This window comes from Halichondria panicea, chromosome 6, assembly GCF_963675165.1.
Source record: "Halichondria panicea chromosome 6, odHalPani1.1, whole genome shotgun sequence".
NCBI lineage: Eukaryota > Metazoa > Porifera > Demospongiae > Suberitida > Halichondriidae > Halichondria > Halichondria panicea.
Window position 1 is genome coordinate 1,277,491 of NC_087382.1, and position 16,819 is coordinate 1,294,309.

The 16,819-nt window shown below is 39.5% G+C and overlaps 4 protein-coding genes across 4 annotated transcripts; all 4 read right to left on the bottom strand.

The window, feature by feature from the left end:
- Positions 1 to 6: 6 nt before the first annotated feature.
- LOC135337007 (uncharacterized) lies at positions 7 to 2,860 on the bottom strand. The gene is made up of 2 exons (XM_064532899.1): positions 1,512 to 2,860; positions 7 to 1,414 (listed from the first exon to the last, which is right to left on the bottom strand). Exon 1 carries the CDS (start codon positions 2,828 to 2,830, stop codon positions 1,859 to 1,861), a length of 972 nt encoding a protein of 323 aa, XP_064388969.1. The 5' UTR covers positions 2,831 to 2,860; the 3' UTR covers positions 7 to 1,414; positions 1,512 to 1,858.
- Positions 2,861 to 4,628: 1,768 nt separating this feature from the next.
- Positions 4,629 to 6,444, bottom strand: LOC135337176 (metabotropic glutamate receptor-like protein R). The gene has a single exon (XM_064533075.1). The coding sequence runs from the start codon at positions 6,234 to 6,236 to the stop codon at positions 4,629 to 4,631; it is 1,608 nt and encodes a 535-aa protein (XP_064389145.1). The 5' UTR covers positions 6,237 to 6,444.
- A 6,396-nt stretch (positions 6,445 to 12,840) lies between these two features.
- On the bottom strand, positions 12,841 to 15,158 carry LOC135337009 (uncharacterized). Its single transcript, XM_064532901.1, has 4 exons — positions 13,889 to 15,158; positions 13,560 to 13,652; positions 13,292 to 13,498; positions 12,841 to 13,228 (listed from the first exon to the last, which is right to left on the bottom strand). The coding sequence occupies exons 1-4, from the start codon at positions 15,108 to 15,110 to the stop codon at positions 12,867 to 12,869; spliced, it is 1,884 nt and encodes a 627-aa protein (XP_064388971.1). The 5' UTR covers positions 15,111 to 15,158; the 3' UTR covers positions 12,841 to 12,866.
- LOC135337177 (uncharacterized) lies at positions 15,139 to 16,406 on the bottom strand. The gene is made up of 4 exons (XM_064533076.1): positions 15,974 to 16,406; positions 15,659 to 15,767; positions 15,312 to 15,540; positions 15,139 to 15,242 (listed from the first exon to the last, which is right to left on the bottom strand). Exons 1-4 carry the CDS (start codon positions 16,231 to 16,233, stop codon positions 15,139 to 15,141), a joined length of 702 nt encoding a protein of 233 aa, XP_064389146.1. The 5' UTR covers positions 16,234 to 16,406.
- Between the last annotated feature and the right edge of the window lie 413 nt (positions 16,407 to 16,819).

The window sequence follows — 16,819 nt, forward strand, 5'->3', positions numbered from 1 at the left end:
TTAGAATGCACTACGTAAATGATATTTTCACCCTCTAAATTGTCAAATATGCTTGTATTAGCATTTATTAAAGTTGAGATAACAACCGCAATCACTCCATCTTGTTGGGTGGCTCTGTTATTTGTGAGCAGAGAGTCGGAAATTATCACAGTGCCATCAGCAACGAAAAATACTCCACCAATGTCAGCACTGTTATTTTTAAACATGACTTTGGAGACAGATATAGTTCCAGTATATACCAAAATCGCTCCACCAGAGGGTGCCTTGTTGTTTGTTAGCTTGCTATTGGATATCAGTAACTCTCCATTCAAAACCAAAATCACTCCACCTGATCTTTCAGCACTGTTGTACGCTAGCTCACTGTCGGAGATTGAGACACTCCCAAACCAGATATTAATTGCTCCACCGTCACGAATAGCACTATTGTTTAGTAGCGCACAGTTAGAAATGAACAAATTAGTTCTGAAGGTGGAAATGGCTCCACCATATTCAGCGATATTATCCATAAAGTTACAGAAACTGATTGAAACATTAACTGCCGAAATACCGCCACCACTATAATAAAAATCACTGGCATAAATCGCTCCACCACTGTAATAAACGCTATTATTTGTAAAGTTGCACCAACTGATAGTCACACTTACAGAGTCCACTTCCACTGCTCCACCATATGCAGCAGTATTGGAAGTGAATCTTGAATCATTAATAACAGTTTGCTTTGAGTAAATGTAAACTGCACCACCATTATTATTAAAGAAATCACTCTTTTCAATGCACACAGTATCAGCTTTAACATACAATGCTCTGTCAGTGCTAGTGTCGTTTACAAAGAGAACTTGTTCAATTTTCACAGTTACCACATGAGTGATCGTGGTGATCCAGAGTGTACAAGATTCCAACTTTAGCAATTTCAAGTCTACCAAAGAGCATTCATCGATATATAATTCTTGAGAAACGTAGCCTGAACTTTTTTTATCACCTGCTCCTGTGAAATTCAAACCTTCAATACTCAATGCACGGATATTAGATAAATACACTGCTCTACCAGTTGTGTTGGCATTGATAGTGGCATTTTGGCCAGCAATAATCACCTCTCTGAAATTACAAATGTAAAGCATTTCACTTAATAAATGATCACCAGACAGAAAGCTCAAGGTGAGTTTGTCTCCACCAGACAACAGGTCTGTTTGAACAAGCTGCTCGAGAGTGAAACAAGTTCCATTTTGGTAGTCATTACACGAGTCAGTTGAATCCACTGGCACAATGTGATAGTGCTCACTCCTGGTAACAGTAGCTAGGGTCAGTAGCAGCACCACCCAGGTGCAGTGCATGTTCTCTCCGATACTATAAGATTACAAGCTAATCCGGCAGTGTCAGAATAGTGCTATTGCTTCTTCTATATACTGTATATCATCTATAGAGTGGAATAAGATAGCGGTCACCAGCAATTGATATTATGAGGCTCAAATTCTTATCAGTCATTACACTTAGTTTGCACAGTTATAACTTACCTAATCGATTTCCCTTTTCAGCTTACAAGATCCAAACACAGTCTCACATGCACGTGTGAATACAGTAGTGGAGTATAGAGGTAGGACTATATATTAGGCCAAAGGGCTCAAAAAACGAAACCAAGCTTAAGTATTAGGAGATAATTATACAATGTTACTCTTTCACGACATCGATGACAGTGTGCGTAACTTTGGGTGCATTGTCTTGAGGAGGGGGAGGGGCTGGTCTGTAGTCCTCCGTAGTGAGAGGGGCTAGCACGTCCAGGGCAGGCTCTCTCAGCTGTTCCGGCCTTGTGGCTGGTCGGATGATGGGAGGAGTGATGTAACGATCAGGATCAGCTTCTCTTCTATGACTCCATTAGTGTATGGATCATATCTGTCCACGTTTGTCCAGGTTTCTTCGTGGTTTTTCTTCTCCAGTTCAGTTTGCGAACTCGTGGAATCATTTTTCTCAGTCTGAGTGCATTTTGCTGCCTCTGCAGAACAGGAACTTTCTTCAGTATGTACTCGTAAAAGTGGTAGCAAACTATCACCACAAACAAAATAAAAGTCACTGCCATTGAAATGTTGGATATTATGTCTTGATTCCCATTGATGTTTCCTCGGTAGAGGGTGCCATATGCTAGAATTGCAAGATTGAGGAAAAAGAGTGTTTCTAGTAAATCATTGAATCGTATTTTGTACACTGCATAATTCTGCAATTTGAAAATATTAAGCCCAACACTTATAGATCCAGCTGATAGTACGGGGAGAGAAGTGTCCAAAGCCAAAGCAGTTATTAGATTATGAGCGATCAAAGAAAATAGGAGCAGTCCCACCCAGTAGCGATGCTTGGGAGTGAATGGAGCATGGTATGCATCCATGAAACCATTGTAGTATGTGTTCTTAGTCCATATCATGAGTTTCCGTTTTGAACAGCGAGGAAACCATTGTCCAAAGAAGAGCAGTACAGTGAACAATATACCAGAGATGAGGATTATGGCGGCAAAAACAAACCGAGGGATGTGACCGAGAGTGAAATATTGCACATTGCCGTCATACAACCAAACTATATCACTTGAATTGTTGGGAAAATCCAACACCTCGGTTGCACCATCAAGATAATCCAAGACCCTGTATTGCAGTGCAGCAATGATAAACTGCAAGAGTTTGGAATAAGAGAGTAGGACGAGTGTGCCTAGGGCAGCAACTGGGTTCCTGTTGGAGAGGAGCTTTGCAAATGAGTCAAAGTACTTGCTCAAAATGATTATTAAGAACATCAAAAGAAACAGGTAAGCAGGAAAGACAATCTGAAGGAGCACTTTTGCATGAGAGTTCATTCCATCATAAAAGCATGTCTCAATACCCAAGTCAAGATTCACTCACGATATGAAAACCGTCAAAGGGTTATGAAAAGGTATGAAAATCGACTGATTTGCAGCTAATTATTAGTGTAGAAGATCAGCCCATGGATAGTGCCTGTTGCTATGGTAATGCTGAAAAGGAGAATGAATACAACTAGTACTATGCCTGCCAGGGCAAACGGGAGTAGCAGGAGAAGGTAAGAGTTTGAACAGAGTTCACATCTTGAAGTACCTAACACAAGACTGAGCCCTGGTTCACATTCTCCACACAAGACACCACTTCGATTGTAAGCACATTGTTCGTCAGGGTTGCTTAGACTGATGTTGACTGGCTTTAGTACACAATAGTCAAATGTACAGTTACTAACAATATACCCACTTCCGTTAGTGGTATTAGTCACTCCTATCCATATGTTGTTATTGCTTTCCAGCTTTATGGTCCCATTTTCTTCAGAACAGTTTGTTATCTGCTGCAACAAGACTGGATCACAGTCACACTTGCACTCAATTGAGGACATAATTGGTTGGAGTCCAATAGGGCAATCACACTTTTGAAAAGATATGTTTAGAATTTGTTTTGAAATTCCCAAATTGTTGCATGGACCCTCAGCATAGAGTTCCACTTGAGCAGAGCTGTCTTGTGAGAATACATTGTACTCTAATTCTGTGCACTGATTGCCAACTTCCTGTTGTGCTTGTCCTTCTTTGATACGATCAACTCTATGGCTCTCAGTGATAACAGAACTGTGAATTATGACATTATTCATTGGATTTCCAGCTTGGTCTACAGCCATAACACTGATTGTGAATGCTTGTCCTTTTCTAACAGAAATGGTCTGCTTGGTGGTGTTACACAACTTCACTCTGACAGCCTTCGAAGCTATCGATGAATAATGCACAGTATTGTTCAAGTACTCAAATCCGTTGTCTGATGAAGAGAGTTCGGCTGATACATCCACCGTACACCTGTCAAACAGACCTCCGTAAATATCTGCTCCTGACTTGGAAGCTGTGTTGTTAGTCAAAAAAGTGTTGCGATGATAATTGATGTATTGTTCAAACACTTAAGTACTTCTTCATATGAAGACTGGGAAGTTTGCACTAAAGGTATCAAAGTCTTAACAAAATTGATATCAAAACCATAGAGATCATGAGTTTGAATGAAGCATTCTGTTCGTGTCAGATCTCCTGCAGTAGGTTCATCCTCTCCTCTACACACACCACTCTCAGTACTGTCTGCCACAAATATCCCCCCTCCATATTGAGCCGTGTTATTGTGGATTTCCAGTATGACCAGCGTTTTACCAAGCTCTAGCTCCAAGTCCTGTTTCAAAATATATATCTTGGAACTTTGTTGTAGATACACTCCACCTCCGCTATTGTTTGCCAAGTTTATTTTGATTTGGACATAAGCGTGAGAAAAAACCTTAATGTTTGAAGCGACTGCATAAATACCTCCTCCATTTTGAGCATCATTTCGATCTATAATACTCACAAACAGTACAGTCTCCATGTCACTACATGTACACGGGACAAAGTTATCATTAAATAAACAACCAGTAGTGACCTTCGAATCAAATTTAATTTCGCTTGAGTATGCATAAATCCCACCACCATTGTGTGCTGTGTTGTGAGAAATCTCTATTGGATAGTGAACAAAGAGTGTACTCTCTCTCAGAAACACACCTCCTCCAACAGTAGCAGTATTGTTAGAAATGACCACTCCTTCTGCATTGATATAGATTTGACTCTGGACTGCTCTGATGGCTCCACCCTACACACCACGATTGTTACTGAGAGTTGTGGGTCCATTGAACTCCACTCGACTGCTTAGAGCATACACAGGGTTTACATTATTGCTAACATTGTTAACTCCCGTAAATGACAAGTTAGAATGCACTACGTAAAGGATATTTTCCCCCTCTAAATTGTCAAATATGCTTGTATTAGTAATTATCAAAATTGAGATAACAACCGCAATCACTCCATCTTGCTGAGTAGCTCTGTTGTTTGTGACCACAGAGTCGGAAATGATCACAGTGCCATCAGCAACAAAAAACACTCCACCAAAGTCAGCACTGTTATTTTTAAACATGATTTTGGAGACGGATATAGTTCCAGTATATACCAAAATCGCTCCACCAAGACTAGTTTCTCCATTATCAACTACAGCTTCATTATCTGTTATATTACAGCTCAAGATAGATGCATCACCCGCGAAAAGTCCAATCGCTCCACCTGAGGTAGCCTTGTTGTTTGTTAGCTTGCTATCGGATATCAGTAACTCTCCAGTAAAAACCGAAATCGCTCCATCTGATCTACCAGCACTGTTGTACGCTAGCTCACTGTCGGAGATTGAGACACTCCCTCCCTGGATATTAATTGCTCCACCGTCAAGAATAGCATTATTGTTTAGTAGGGCACAGTTGGAAATGAACAAACTACTTTCGGAGGTGGAAATTGCTCCAGCACTTTCAGCAATATTATTTGTAAAGTTGCATAAACTGATAGTCACACTTGCAGAGTCCACTTCCACTGCTCCACCAAATCCAAATATAGCAGTGTTGGAATTAAACCTTGAATGTTTAATAACAGTTTGATTTGATATAATATTATGAATTGCTCCACCACCATCATGAATAGCACTATTGCTCAGTAGTGCACAGTTGGAAATGAACAAACCACTTCCAAAGGTGAAAATTGCTCCACCTGCTTTTTCAGCACTGTTGTACGCTAGCTCACTGTCGGAGATTGAGACACTCCCTCCCCGGCTATAAATTGCTCCACCGTCAAGAATAGCATTATTGTTTAGTAGCGCACAGTTGGAAATGAACAAACTACTTCCAAAGGTGATAATTGCTCCACCAAAATTTAATTGAGCAATATTATTTGTAAACTTGCACCAACTGATAGTCACACTTACAGAGTCCACTTCCACTGCTCCACCATATGCAGCAGTATTGGAAGTGAATCTTGAATCATTAATAACAGTTTGATTTGATTCAATGTTCGCTGCACCACCACTGTTACTGAAGAAGTCGCTCTTTTCAATGTACACATTATCAGCTTCAACAATCAATGCTCTGTCAGTGCTAGTGTTGTTCACAAAGAGAACTTGTTCAATCGTTACAGTTACCGTACGAGTGATCCAGAGTGTACAAGCTTCCAACAATTTTAAGCCTACCAAATAGCAGTTAGTGATATCAAAAAGTATTTGAGAAATTATGTACATGTAGCCTGAACTACTTTCATCACCTGCTCCAGTGAAATGCAAACCTTCGATACTCAATGCACTGATATTAGATAACAGCACTCTACCAGTTTTGATAGTGGCATTTTGGCCAGCAATAATCACCTCTCTGAAATTACAAATGTAAAGCATTTCACTTAATAAATGATCACCAGACAGAAAGCTCAAGGTGAGATTGTCTCCACCAGACAACAGGTCTGTTTGAACAAGCTGCTCGAGAGTGAAATAAGTTCCATTTTGGTAGTCATGACACGAGTCAGTTGAATCCACTGGCACAATGTGATAGTGCTCACTCCTGGTAACAGTAGCTAACTATAGGGTCAGTAGCAGCACCAACCAGCTGGTGTGCATGTTTTCTCCGATACTATAAGAATACAAGCATATTTAAATACAATTAATGCAGTATCAGTATATTAACTAGCTGCTATTGCTGCTTCTACTTTGTACTTAAAACGTGTACACTGTCTAAAGCATCCTATATATAGGTAGAACATGTGGAATAAGCTAATTAATGGTCACCAGAGCAGGGCCGTAAGAAAATTTTTTAGGTGGGGGGCAGAAAAAAGAAATGGACCCTCCCGTCAGAGGCGAACTTTTTACATGTGTATGTTCTCAGAGATAAACAGGAGAAAGATATCGAGCTTCGTAAGAAGAAGGTCTTAGTTAGCCCTACGTTCTTCAATTCTGTTCGTTTATCTATGATTATATCCAGCTGTGTTGCACCATGTAGCACAGCTAATTTGTCAGCCAGCCTTTGTCACAAACATTACTTTGTTTTTATATCACAATTACGTTACAGGCTGTAAAGTCATAATAATAATAATTATCACGAAATCGTAGATCTACTGTTACTATTATAAACGGGTACTAATTTTAGCAAATTTTAGCAAAAATGAAGATGCTAAGCAAGCTAGCCCTTTTTTTCATCTGTATCTGGCTCCAAACTTTCCATTCAACCTTAATTAAAACTCATACTTGTACTCTTTTGAATAATTGAGGCGAGCGAAGCGAGTCCCTTCCTAGTGATGAACGTTGCAATTTGTCTGTCATGGACCGGCATGATATTTACTACTCATGACCCTTTACCAACTTTTACGTGAAAGCTGTGCATGGGCACAAGAGCTAGCTACACTCAGGAACAAAGGCTCAGACAAGACACAGAGACACTTGAGGCTACAAGCACGCCTACAGCAGGTCAGAGCAGCTCAAATGGGGACTTTCTGAGCCTAAGATCACATAGGCATGCCTGCAGGAGGTCACAACAGCTTAATTGCCATGTTTCACTTCCAAGTCTTGTGTTTTTGTGATAATAAACCTGCTAGCTCAACAGGACAAAACAGAGATCGAAGCCAGTCACTAGGACAGGTCAGAGCAGCTCAGATGGAGACTTCTGAAGTTGCACAGGCACCTTTAGACAATACAGCTCTGCATGCTCCTAGTTATTGTGGTAATGAATTTGCTACAAATCCGCCAAAATTAGTACGTACCCTAGAAACAGAAAAAAATCTGAAAACGCTAAAATTCCTACCCGTCTATAATAGTAACATTAAGGTAGCATACTTACCTATTACTGTATATACCTTTTAATTCCAGACCAACAGACACAAGGACACAGTGCACAGATTGATACAGCAGTATAGCCAGAGACTGAGTATATAGCTATAGATCTATAAGAAAGCTGTATATTATAGTGTTATGTACTGCATGGTCAGATAATTGTGAACAGAGTTGTCCCTGTACATGTATTATAGAAAATGTTGGATATTACCAAAAATCCCTAACTACTATATATAGGAAAACATCACAATGTCGTAATAATGTTTCTTATACTGAAACACTTGTATATAGTACACATGCACCAGCAAATCAAACAGAAGAGCTATGAATACAGTATCTATTAGCCCACAACCATGACATTGTATACACCTTCAAAGGATAGGCAGACAGATGATGGGATTCTATTATAAGTGTGAAACCATACCCGTGTGCACAAGGGTAGCTATATAGGAGTATGGCCATGAGGTTGTTGGAATAAAACTCTGCAATATTTCATGAAAATGGGAGAGATGGATATCCTAATTATATACTCTGGTCAGTAAGACAGTTCTCACAATTTTCATTATTTTGTTTCAACCCCGGCCTCCCCCCTCCATGCATGCACCCACACCTCACTCACACTCACACTCACACCCATGCACACTCACACTCACACTCACACACACACACTACACACACACACTACACACACACACTACACACACACACTACACACACACCACAGAACACACGACTGGTTTTGGCGGGCGGCTTTTCTCATTATGTCATTATCAATTTCACCTTATGAATCTCATTATTTTTCAAATGAATATCATTATCACACTGTTTTGTACCACATGGACCATTCTGCGCATGCGTAGTAGAAATAATGAGATAGAAATCCAATAATGAGATAAAATCCAAGAATAAAATCTGATGCGGGCGGTGGACCAGAAACCATGCAGAGTATCACTTGGAGTGGCCCTTTACAGTATTCTATAATAGGTAAGTATGCTATACCTTAATGTTACTGTTATAGACGGGTAGGAATTTTAGCGTTTTTAGTCTGTTTTTAGGGAAGTACTGTGTAGGGTTGACTGAGCCGCTCAAACACCAACAAGGTCAACAAGATGGGCTGGTATATGTATGTAACTTAACATTAATATTTTAGGTTCCCCATGAAGTGGCCATGGCAGTAACTTGGTCCACAGTATGATGCTGTTCCATTGGGCAAACTGTTTCCCTTGTTCAAATTCAGATAAGTTGGTAAAGTGATATTGAGTTCGTGCACTGAACAGCGTGCGACAGCGGTTCAAGATAATGATTGATTCAACCATGCATAGATCAACTAGATCAACTAACATATGCACAAAACAATAACATAGACTGTAAATACTAACTACAACAAAGACAGTGGAGCAGAGGCTCCCATGCATAATTACACAGCTATACTAGAGCACAAGCAATAAAGAGAACTATATAAAAGAAGTAATAGTATTAGGAACCCATGCATGTGCAATTAAACAGTACACAATACAGGAGTACAGGAAATGACTAATGAAGTGATTAACTAGCTACTAGCAAAGTCATTACAAACTGAATCTACATAGTCCACAACAAGACGATGAATATAATTGTGCATGCTTGCAGGCTCACAATAAACAATGAAAACAAGATTTTTTGTTTACTGTTTACTGTTTCATAACATCGATGACAGTGTGCGTGACTTTGGGTGCATTGTCAGCTGTAGCTTGAGGAGGGGGAGGGGCTGGTCTGTAGTCCTCTGTGGTGAGGGGGGCTAGTACGTCCAGGGCAGGCTCTCTCAGCTGGTCTGGCCTCGTGGCAGGTCGGATGATGGGAGGAGTGATGTAACGATCAGGGTCAGCTTCTTCCATGGCTCCGTCAGTGTACGGATCACATCTGTCCGCGTTTGTCCAGGTTTCATTGTTCTCCATTTCGTGCCTTTCCAGTTTGCAAACTCGTGGAATCCTTTTTCTCAGTTTGAGTGAGTTTTGCAGAACAGGAACTTTCTTCAACATGTACTCGTAACAATGGTAGCAAACTATCACCACAAACAAAATAAAAGCCACTGCCATTGAAATGTTGGATATTATGACTTGATTCCCATTGATGCTTCTTATGTAGAGGGTACCATACGCTAGAATTGCAAGATTGAGGAAAAAGAGTGTTTCCAGTAAATCATTGAATCGTATTTTGTACACTGGATAATTCTGCAATTTGAAAACAATCAGTCCAACAGTTATAGATCCAGCTGATAGTACGGGTAGAGAAGTGTCCAAAGCCAAGGCTGTTATTAGGTTATGAGCGATCAAAGAAAATAGGAGCGGTCCTACCCAGTAGCGATGTTTGGGAGTGAATGGAGCATGGTATGCATCCATGAAGCCATTGTTGTACGTGTTCTTAGTCCATTTCATGAGTTTCTGTTTTGAACAGCGAGGAAGCCATTGTCCAAAGAAGAGCAGTACAGTGAACAATATACCAGAAATGAGGATTATGGCGGCAAAAACAAACCGAGGGATGTGACCGGGAGTGAAATATTGCACATTGCCGTCATACATCCAAACTATATCACTTGAATTGTTGAGAAAATCCAACACCTTGGTTGCACCCTCAGGATAATCCAAGACCCTGTATTGCAATGCAGCAATGATAAACCGTAAGAGTTTGGAATAAGAGAGTAGGACGAGTGTGCCTAGGGCAGCAACTGGGTTCCTGTTGGAGAGGAGTTTTGCGAAGTACTTGCTCAAAATGATTATTAAGAACATCAGAAGAAACAGGTAAGCAGGAAAGACCATTTGAAGGAGCACTTTTGCTTGAGAGTTCATTCTATCATAAAAGCATGTCTCAATACCTAAATCAAGATTCACCCACGATATGAAAACTGTCAAAGGGTTATGAAAAGGCATGAAAATCGACTGATTTGCAGCTAATATATTAGTGTAAAAGATCAGCCCATGGATAGTGCCTGTTGCTACGGTAATGTTGAAAACGAGAATGAATGCGACTAGTACTATGCCTGCCAGGGCAAACGGGAGTAGCAGGAGAAGGTGAGTGTTTGAGCAGAGTTCACATCGTGAAGTACCTAACACAAGACTGAGTCCTGGTTCACATTCTCCACACAAGACACCACTTCGATTGTAGGCACATTGTTCGTCAGGGTTGCTTAGACTGATGCCAACTGTTTCTTGCTGTGCTTGTCCTTCTTTGAGACGATCAACTCCACTCTCAGTGATAACAGAACTGTGAATTTTGGCATTATTCATTGGATTTCCAGCTTGGTCTACAGCCATAACACTGATTGTGAATGCTTGTCCTTTTCTAACAGAAATGGTTTGCTTGGTGGCGCTACACAACTTTACTCTGACAGCCTTTGAAGCTATTGATGAATAACACACAGTATTGTTCAAGTACTCAAACCCATTGTCTGATGAAGAGAGTTCGGCTGATACATCCACCGTACACCTGTCAAACAGACCTCCGTGAATATCTGCTCCTGACTGGGAAGCTGTGTTGTTAGTCAAAAAAATGTTGCGATAATTAACTGCACTGTTCAAACATTTAACTTCTTCATTAATTAAGAAAGCTTGAACCAAAGGTACCAAAGTCTTAATAAAATTGATATCAAAACCGTATAGATTTAGAGTTTGAATGAAGCATTCTGTTTGTATCAGATCTCCTGCAATAGTTACATCCTCTCCTCTACACACACCACTCTCAGTACTGTCTACCACAAATATCCCCCCTCCATATTGAGCCGTGTTATTGTGGATTTCTAGTTTGACCAACGTTTTACCAAGCTCTAGCTCCAAGTCCTGTTTCAGAATATTATATCTTGGAACTTTGTTGTAGATACATTCCACCTCCGCTATTGTTTGCTGAGTTTGACTTGATGTGGATGTGAGCGTGAGAAAAGGCCTTGATGTTTGAAGCAACTGCATAAATACCTCCTCCATTTTGAGCGTCATTTCGATTTATAATACTCACAAACAGTACAGGTTCTATGTCACTACATGTACACAGGACAAAGTTATTATTAAATATACAACCAGTAGTGACCTTCGAATCAAATTCAATTTCGCTTGAGTATGCATAAATCCCACCACCATTTTGTGCTGTGTTATGAGAAATCTCTATTGGATAGTGAACAAAGAGTGTGCTCTCTCTCAGAAACACACCTCCTCCAACAGTAGCAGTATTGTTAGAAATGACCACTCCTTCTGCATTGATATAGATTTGACTCTGGACTGCTCTGATGGCTCCACCCTGCACACCACGATTGTTACTGAGAGTTGTGGGTCCATTGAACTCCACTCGACTGCTTAGAGCATACACAGGGTTTACATTATTGCTAACGTTGTTAACTCCCGTAAATGACAAGTTAGAATGCACTACGTAAATGATATTTTCACCCTCTAAATTGTCAAATATGCTTGTATTAGTAATTATCAAAGCTGAGATAACAACCCATATCAAAACATTGCAATGTGAAATGTCAAATTTAAATTTTTACCACCCACTCAAATATTTGTGATGTTTTCGCATCATAACTAGTCATATTTGTCATTCCTGTCATAATAATAATTATTAAGCACCACAGTAAGTGCAGTGCATGTAATTAGCAAACAAGGTAGCCTAGATTCAAGTTAGAACCTGTACCTTTCTTCTGCAGACCAGATATACGTTAACCTTGGTTCCTAACTCAAAATAAAATGAAAAAGAGAATAAACTAAGTTTGTAATCAGGTGTCAAGTGTCACTGTTTGGATTTTCATCCAATCTATCAAGTCTATACCAGCTATTTTCTCCATTCATAATTACTCTACTCTTCATCATATCCGATATATACTTTAACTATCTCTTGATTGATCGTCAGTGTCGGTAAATCCCACCAGGATAGAGTTTCTCAGGGATTTTCTTCAGTTCCTGGGCTTGGCTTTTGCTTGTCTTGGCAACTTGACATCAGCTCTATCTTACAGTAGTCTATGCTGGCTGTTACTTGAGCTGATCTGTCATCCTCAATAGGTATACAGTAGTCTAGCTGGCACAATAAACTTTACGCTGTGACTATTCTTACGGCATCACTGTAAAGGTTGCTTACCTTGCTATTCTTACGGCATGGTGACCTTTCACCTCTGACCATAATAATAATTTATGCGCATGCGCTATAATAGATGAGTTAATAATCAATATACACTGTACATAAAAATTAAATATGACAGGATCTACAAAACCAGTGCTTGCTTTTAGGAGCGTTCTTCAATCCAACACACTTCAAGTGAAACCATCCAAGACAACTATCACAGCCAATGCTTTCACTTGTAGATAAATCAATGCAGCATATTGAGCAAGTCCAATTCCCATGAACAAGCAAAGTATCTATGCTATTTTGAAGTAAACTCCAGCCGTCAAAAGTGAAGTATTTTTTGATTTGAGCAATGCAAACATTGTCATCCAAGCACTTTCTGGGTATTTTCTCGGGGCAACATTCCACTTCATGTTCTTCAATAAGGTCCCCACCTCTCACTGCTCGTTCAGTGACTTCTTCATCGACAAACCAGTTGAGCATAACTACAGAAGGAGAAGGGAAGACTGTATAAATAACACAGAATCTGGAATAAAGGAAGTACACACCTTTTGTCTTCTCCCATTCTGATTTTAGTACAAATGCCTTCGGTTTGGAAGAAGCTTTTCCCTTCTTTTTAGGAAGGCCAATCACTGTTAGTCCAGCACCTTTTGGTCGACCTCGTTTCTTGATTGCAGGCGGCATTTTTATCGCAAAAGTATTATCTTGAATGGTAGACAATGGCTGTCGAGAATCAGGTGCTTTCTGTAACAGATCTATAATTATACATGGTGAGTGTGGGTGATGCAACACACGTTACAACAACGAAAAACGTACCAACTGTGTCTTTATCTGTCAGGATGGGAGGTGGGATTTTAATATGATCAGAAATAGAATCGTCACTGTCGCTTGATAGATCCTCACCAGTGTCTAGTAAGAAAAAAGAAACGAGAAATGCCCATACATTAGGTTATGACATAATCATTAATTTTTCAGATTTCTAGAGCGCCCCCCCCCCTCTGTATAAAACCCTATAAGATGCCTACTACTAATGCCAAACTATACATACAAAAATTTGGCAAATATTGCCAAAACACTTGTAAAACAGTGAGTATATAATTATACACAATAATAAAATGCGTAACAGTCTCATACTGAAATTATACCTGCTGCTTCTCCAACGACAACCTTTTTGCCTTTTTCCCAGAGATGCGCTATTGATTGCAGGACTTCTATTCCTTCATTGAAGTCGTGCATACCAAAAGTAGAGAGCTGCTGGCATAAACGTTGGCCTATATTGAAAGATTTTCTGTATTTTTGCTGCTCAGAGAGCACTGCTCTTGCCGGTTCTAATGTAGAGATTTGAATCGTATCATCAATATGACTTTCCACATCACAATCACTCATATCAGTTGGTACATATGCCCGATGATGACTCGTAAAATGTTTTTGCGTCCACCTTTCAGCACAGAGAGATTCCTCATACTCAGATAGAGACTGGGATGTGCGCACTGCAAAGATATGCTTGCATGGCAGTTTCATAGCAGAAACAAAGCCGCAGGGACAAGAGTCAATAGTAGTTGTTATAGATCGGCCTTGAGATCGCAATACACACGATTTTTCATCAATTTGTTGAATAATCTGTACTTTACTGGCGTTTTCTAGTTGGTCTTTTACAAATTCAAAGGAGTATGGTGTCAAAAAAGACATATACCGTCCAAATGATGTATCAGAGTCATGTAATGATACACGTCTTTTCATTACTATTTCAAGTGCTCTATGATCACGCTTAATTCTCAGAGTGTTCAAACACTTCATCAAATCTTGGAAAAACTGAGTAACTCCTGAATACCGAGAAATTACAGACTTTAATTTCTGATTGATGCTTTCAACTCTATTATTGGTGCGATTCATAAAGTTGCAAGTTGCATTTTTCAAACCGTCCACCCATTCATGGCGAATGCTATGCCAATTATTTTCAAAGTACTCCACAAGTCGTTGTGGTCCATTCTTTAACTCATCAAAGAGCTTACTATACTCTTCTTCGTCTCTTGCATACACCATTTTCAACAATATTTCCAAGCACATACTCCTTTCTCCCTGTGATATGCCAAGCTTTTCGCAGGATATCTCTCTTTTCATAGTGCGCAGAGTATGAAATAAGCAAATCAAAAGCTTGGACTGTGGAAATTGTTTGCCTAAAACAGTTCTCTCAGTCATATCTTTGTCGGACATAATACATTTTGTTGAAATCCAATCTGAATTATACTTCTTGAATTCTTCAACAAGTTTTGTAATAGTTTCTTTATCTTCAAATTGTGTCAGCCACAGACATACAATCTCACTCTCACCATTCCCATCGACTACCATTAAAACATACAAAGGCATATGCAGATCGTTTAGTTTGTACGTAGCATCAATCTAGAGGAGAAGAAGCAAATATATTCTTCATTTCAGGTGTCTGAAAGTATATAGCCTTTAACATACTCTCTTCGTCAACAAATGCAGTAAAAGTTGAATCTACAACCGAAAAAAGAAAAACGTGATCACATTCGACACATTATTAAGTTATGATTATTTAAAGCTCACCTTTAATGCTCTTCATTTCTTCTACTAGCTCACGAAAATCATTCCGAAACTTTGGTACATTTCTCGCTGCAATATTATGAAGATCTTTGAGTGTCACTGTTTTACCAGTTGTACTCATCAAGTGATTCTGAAGAAGCTTTTTGTTAGCTCTGAGTTTGAGGAGTTTTACTGCTTCATCCTTTGTTTCAGAATCCAGGCGCCGTTGCTTTGGCATATGACGAAATATTTCCTACATGGATTAAGGTGCTAGCTAAGTATAATTATGCTTGTTATAAGTGTAATTTAAGACGTATACTGTGCATGAACACTTAAGCAGACATGTTTCTGATTCAACCCCACTTGCTTACCTCAGACAAATCATGATTATGCTCTCCACGAATTTCTTTGATGTATAACTTTTCTCCATCCAGTGTTGTCTTAATCTTAATGACAAATGGGCAATCCTTTAAAAATGTCCTGTGATTTGGTATACGTTAACAAGTACTATCGTAATTATTATCGCGAATAATTATACGCCTATTGCACAGTACACGAGGTCATGGACGTCATAATTATAGTCACTGTCAAAGCATTGATAGCTGATAATGCAGAGAGTATTAATAAGCTAGAACTATAGTCTACTGGTACAGTACAAAATTAATAAGCACAGTCAGAATTCTTACTTTTGGCACAGCCTCTTCTGTGTAGATTGGGACTTATATTCTCTGCCTCCATGTACACATGCATAATCAATTTCTGAATACTTCAGTTTGTCGAGAAAAGTTCTCTTTGGAGCCCTTCTTCTAGCTGCTTCAATACTCCTAGAGCTTCTTGTGTAAAGAGTAACAAAATTAACCTCTTCCCACTTCTTAATAATTTCGGCCAGTTCCTCGAAAGAGCAGAACTCCTGGCCATTCTGTAGATGGAGCAAGTCTAGTGCCATATTGATTATACCCCGGGTAACTTGCTACAGGAAGTTGCTAGCCTCTATCCCAGGCCGGCCTTGAATCGAGGCTAGGAAGTTGCCAGAGCCAGAGGTGAAAGTTCACTATGCCGTAAATATAGCAAGGTAAGCAGCCTTTACAGTGCCGTAAGAATAGTCACAGCGTAAACTTTAGCTAGCTCTACTTACATGCACTTATGGCAAAAGTACGAGCATTAACACTTACAGGAAACTAGCCAACCCACATTCATATGAATCCTTAGGAATTACTGGTGGCTAGGCAGCCGAACTGAAGGTAAATACCCTTCCCACAAAAATTTATGATGTAAAGTATGGGACAGTCCCTTTCCAGTCACTGCAATTCAATGTAAAAACTGTCATCACTGTTATAATTATTTCAAGCCTGAAGAACACTATATCCAGCTCATGTATAAACTGCATGTGAGGTATCATTGGAAAGAGTAATAGCTAGATTATAGAATAGAGAGCATACTGAAATCTTTTTAAGGTAAAATTCCTTCTTTTTTAGTGTTTAAAGTACAAATTGTGTGTTTTTGTCTTACTTTTTAGTGCATTTGTATACTTG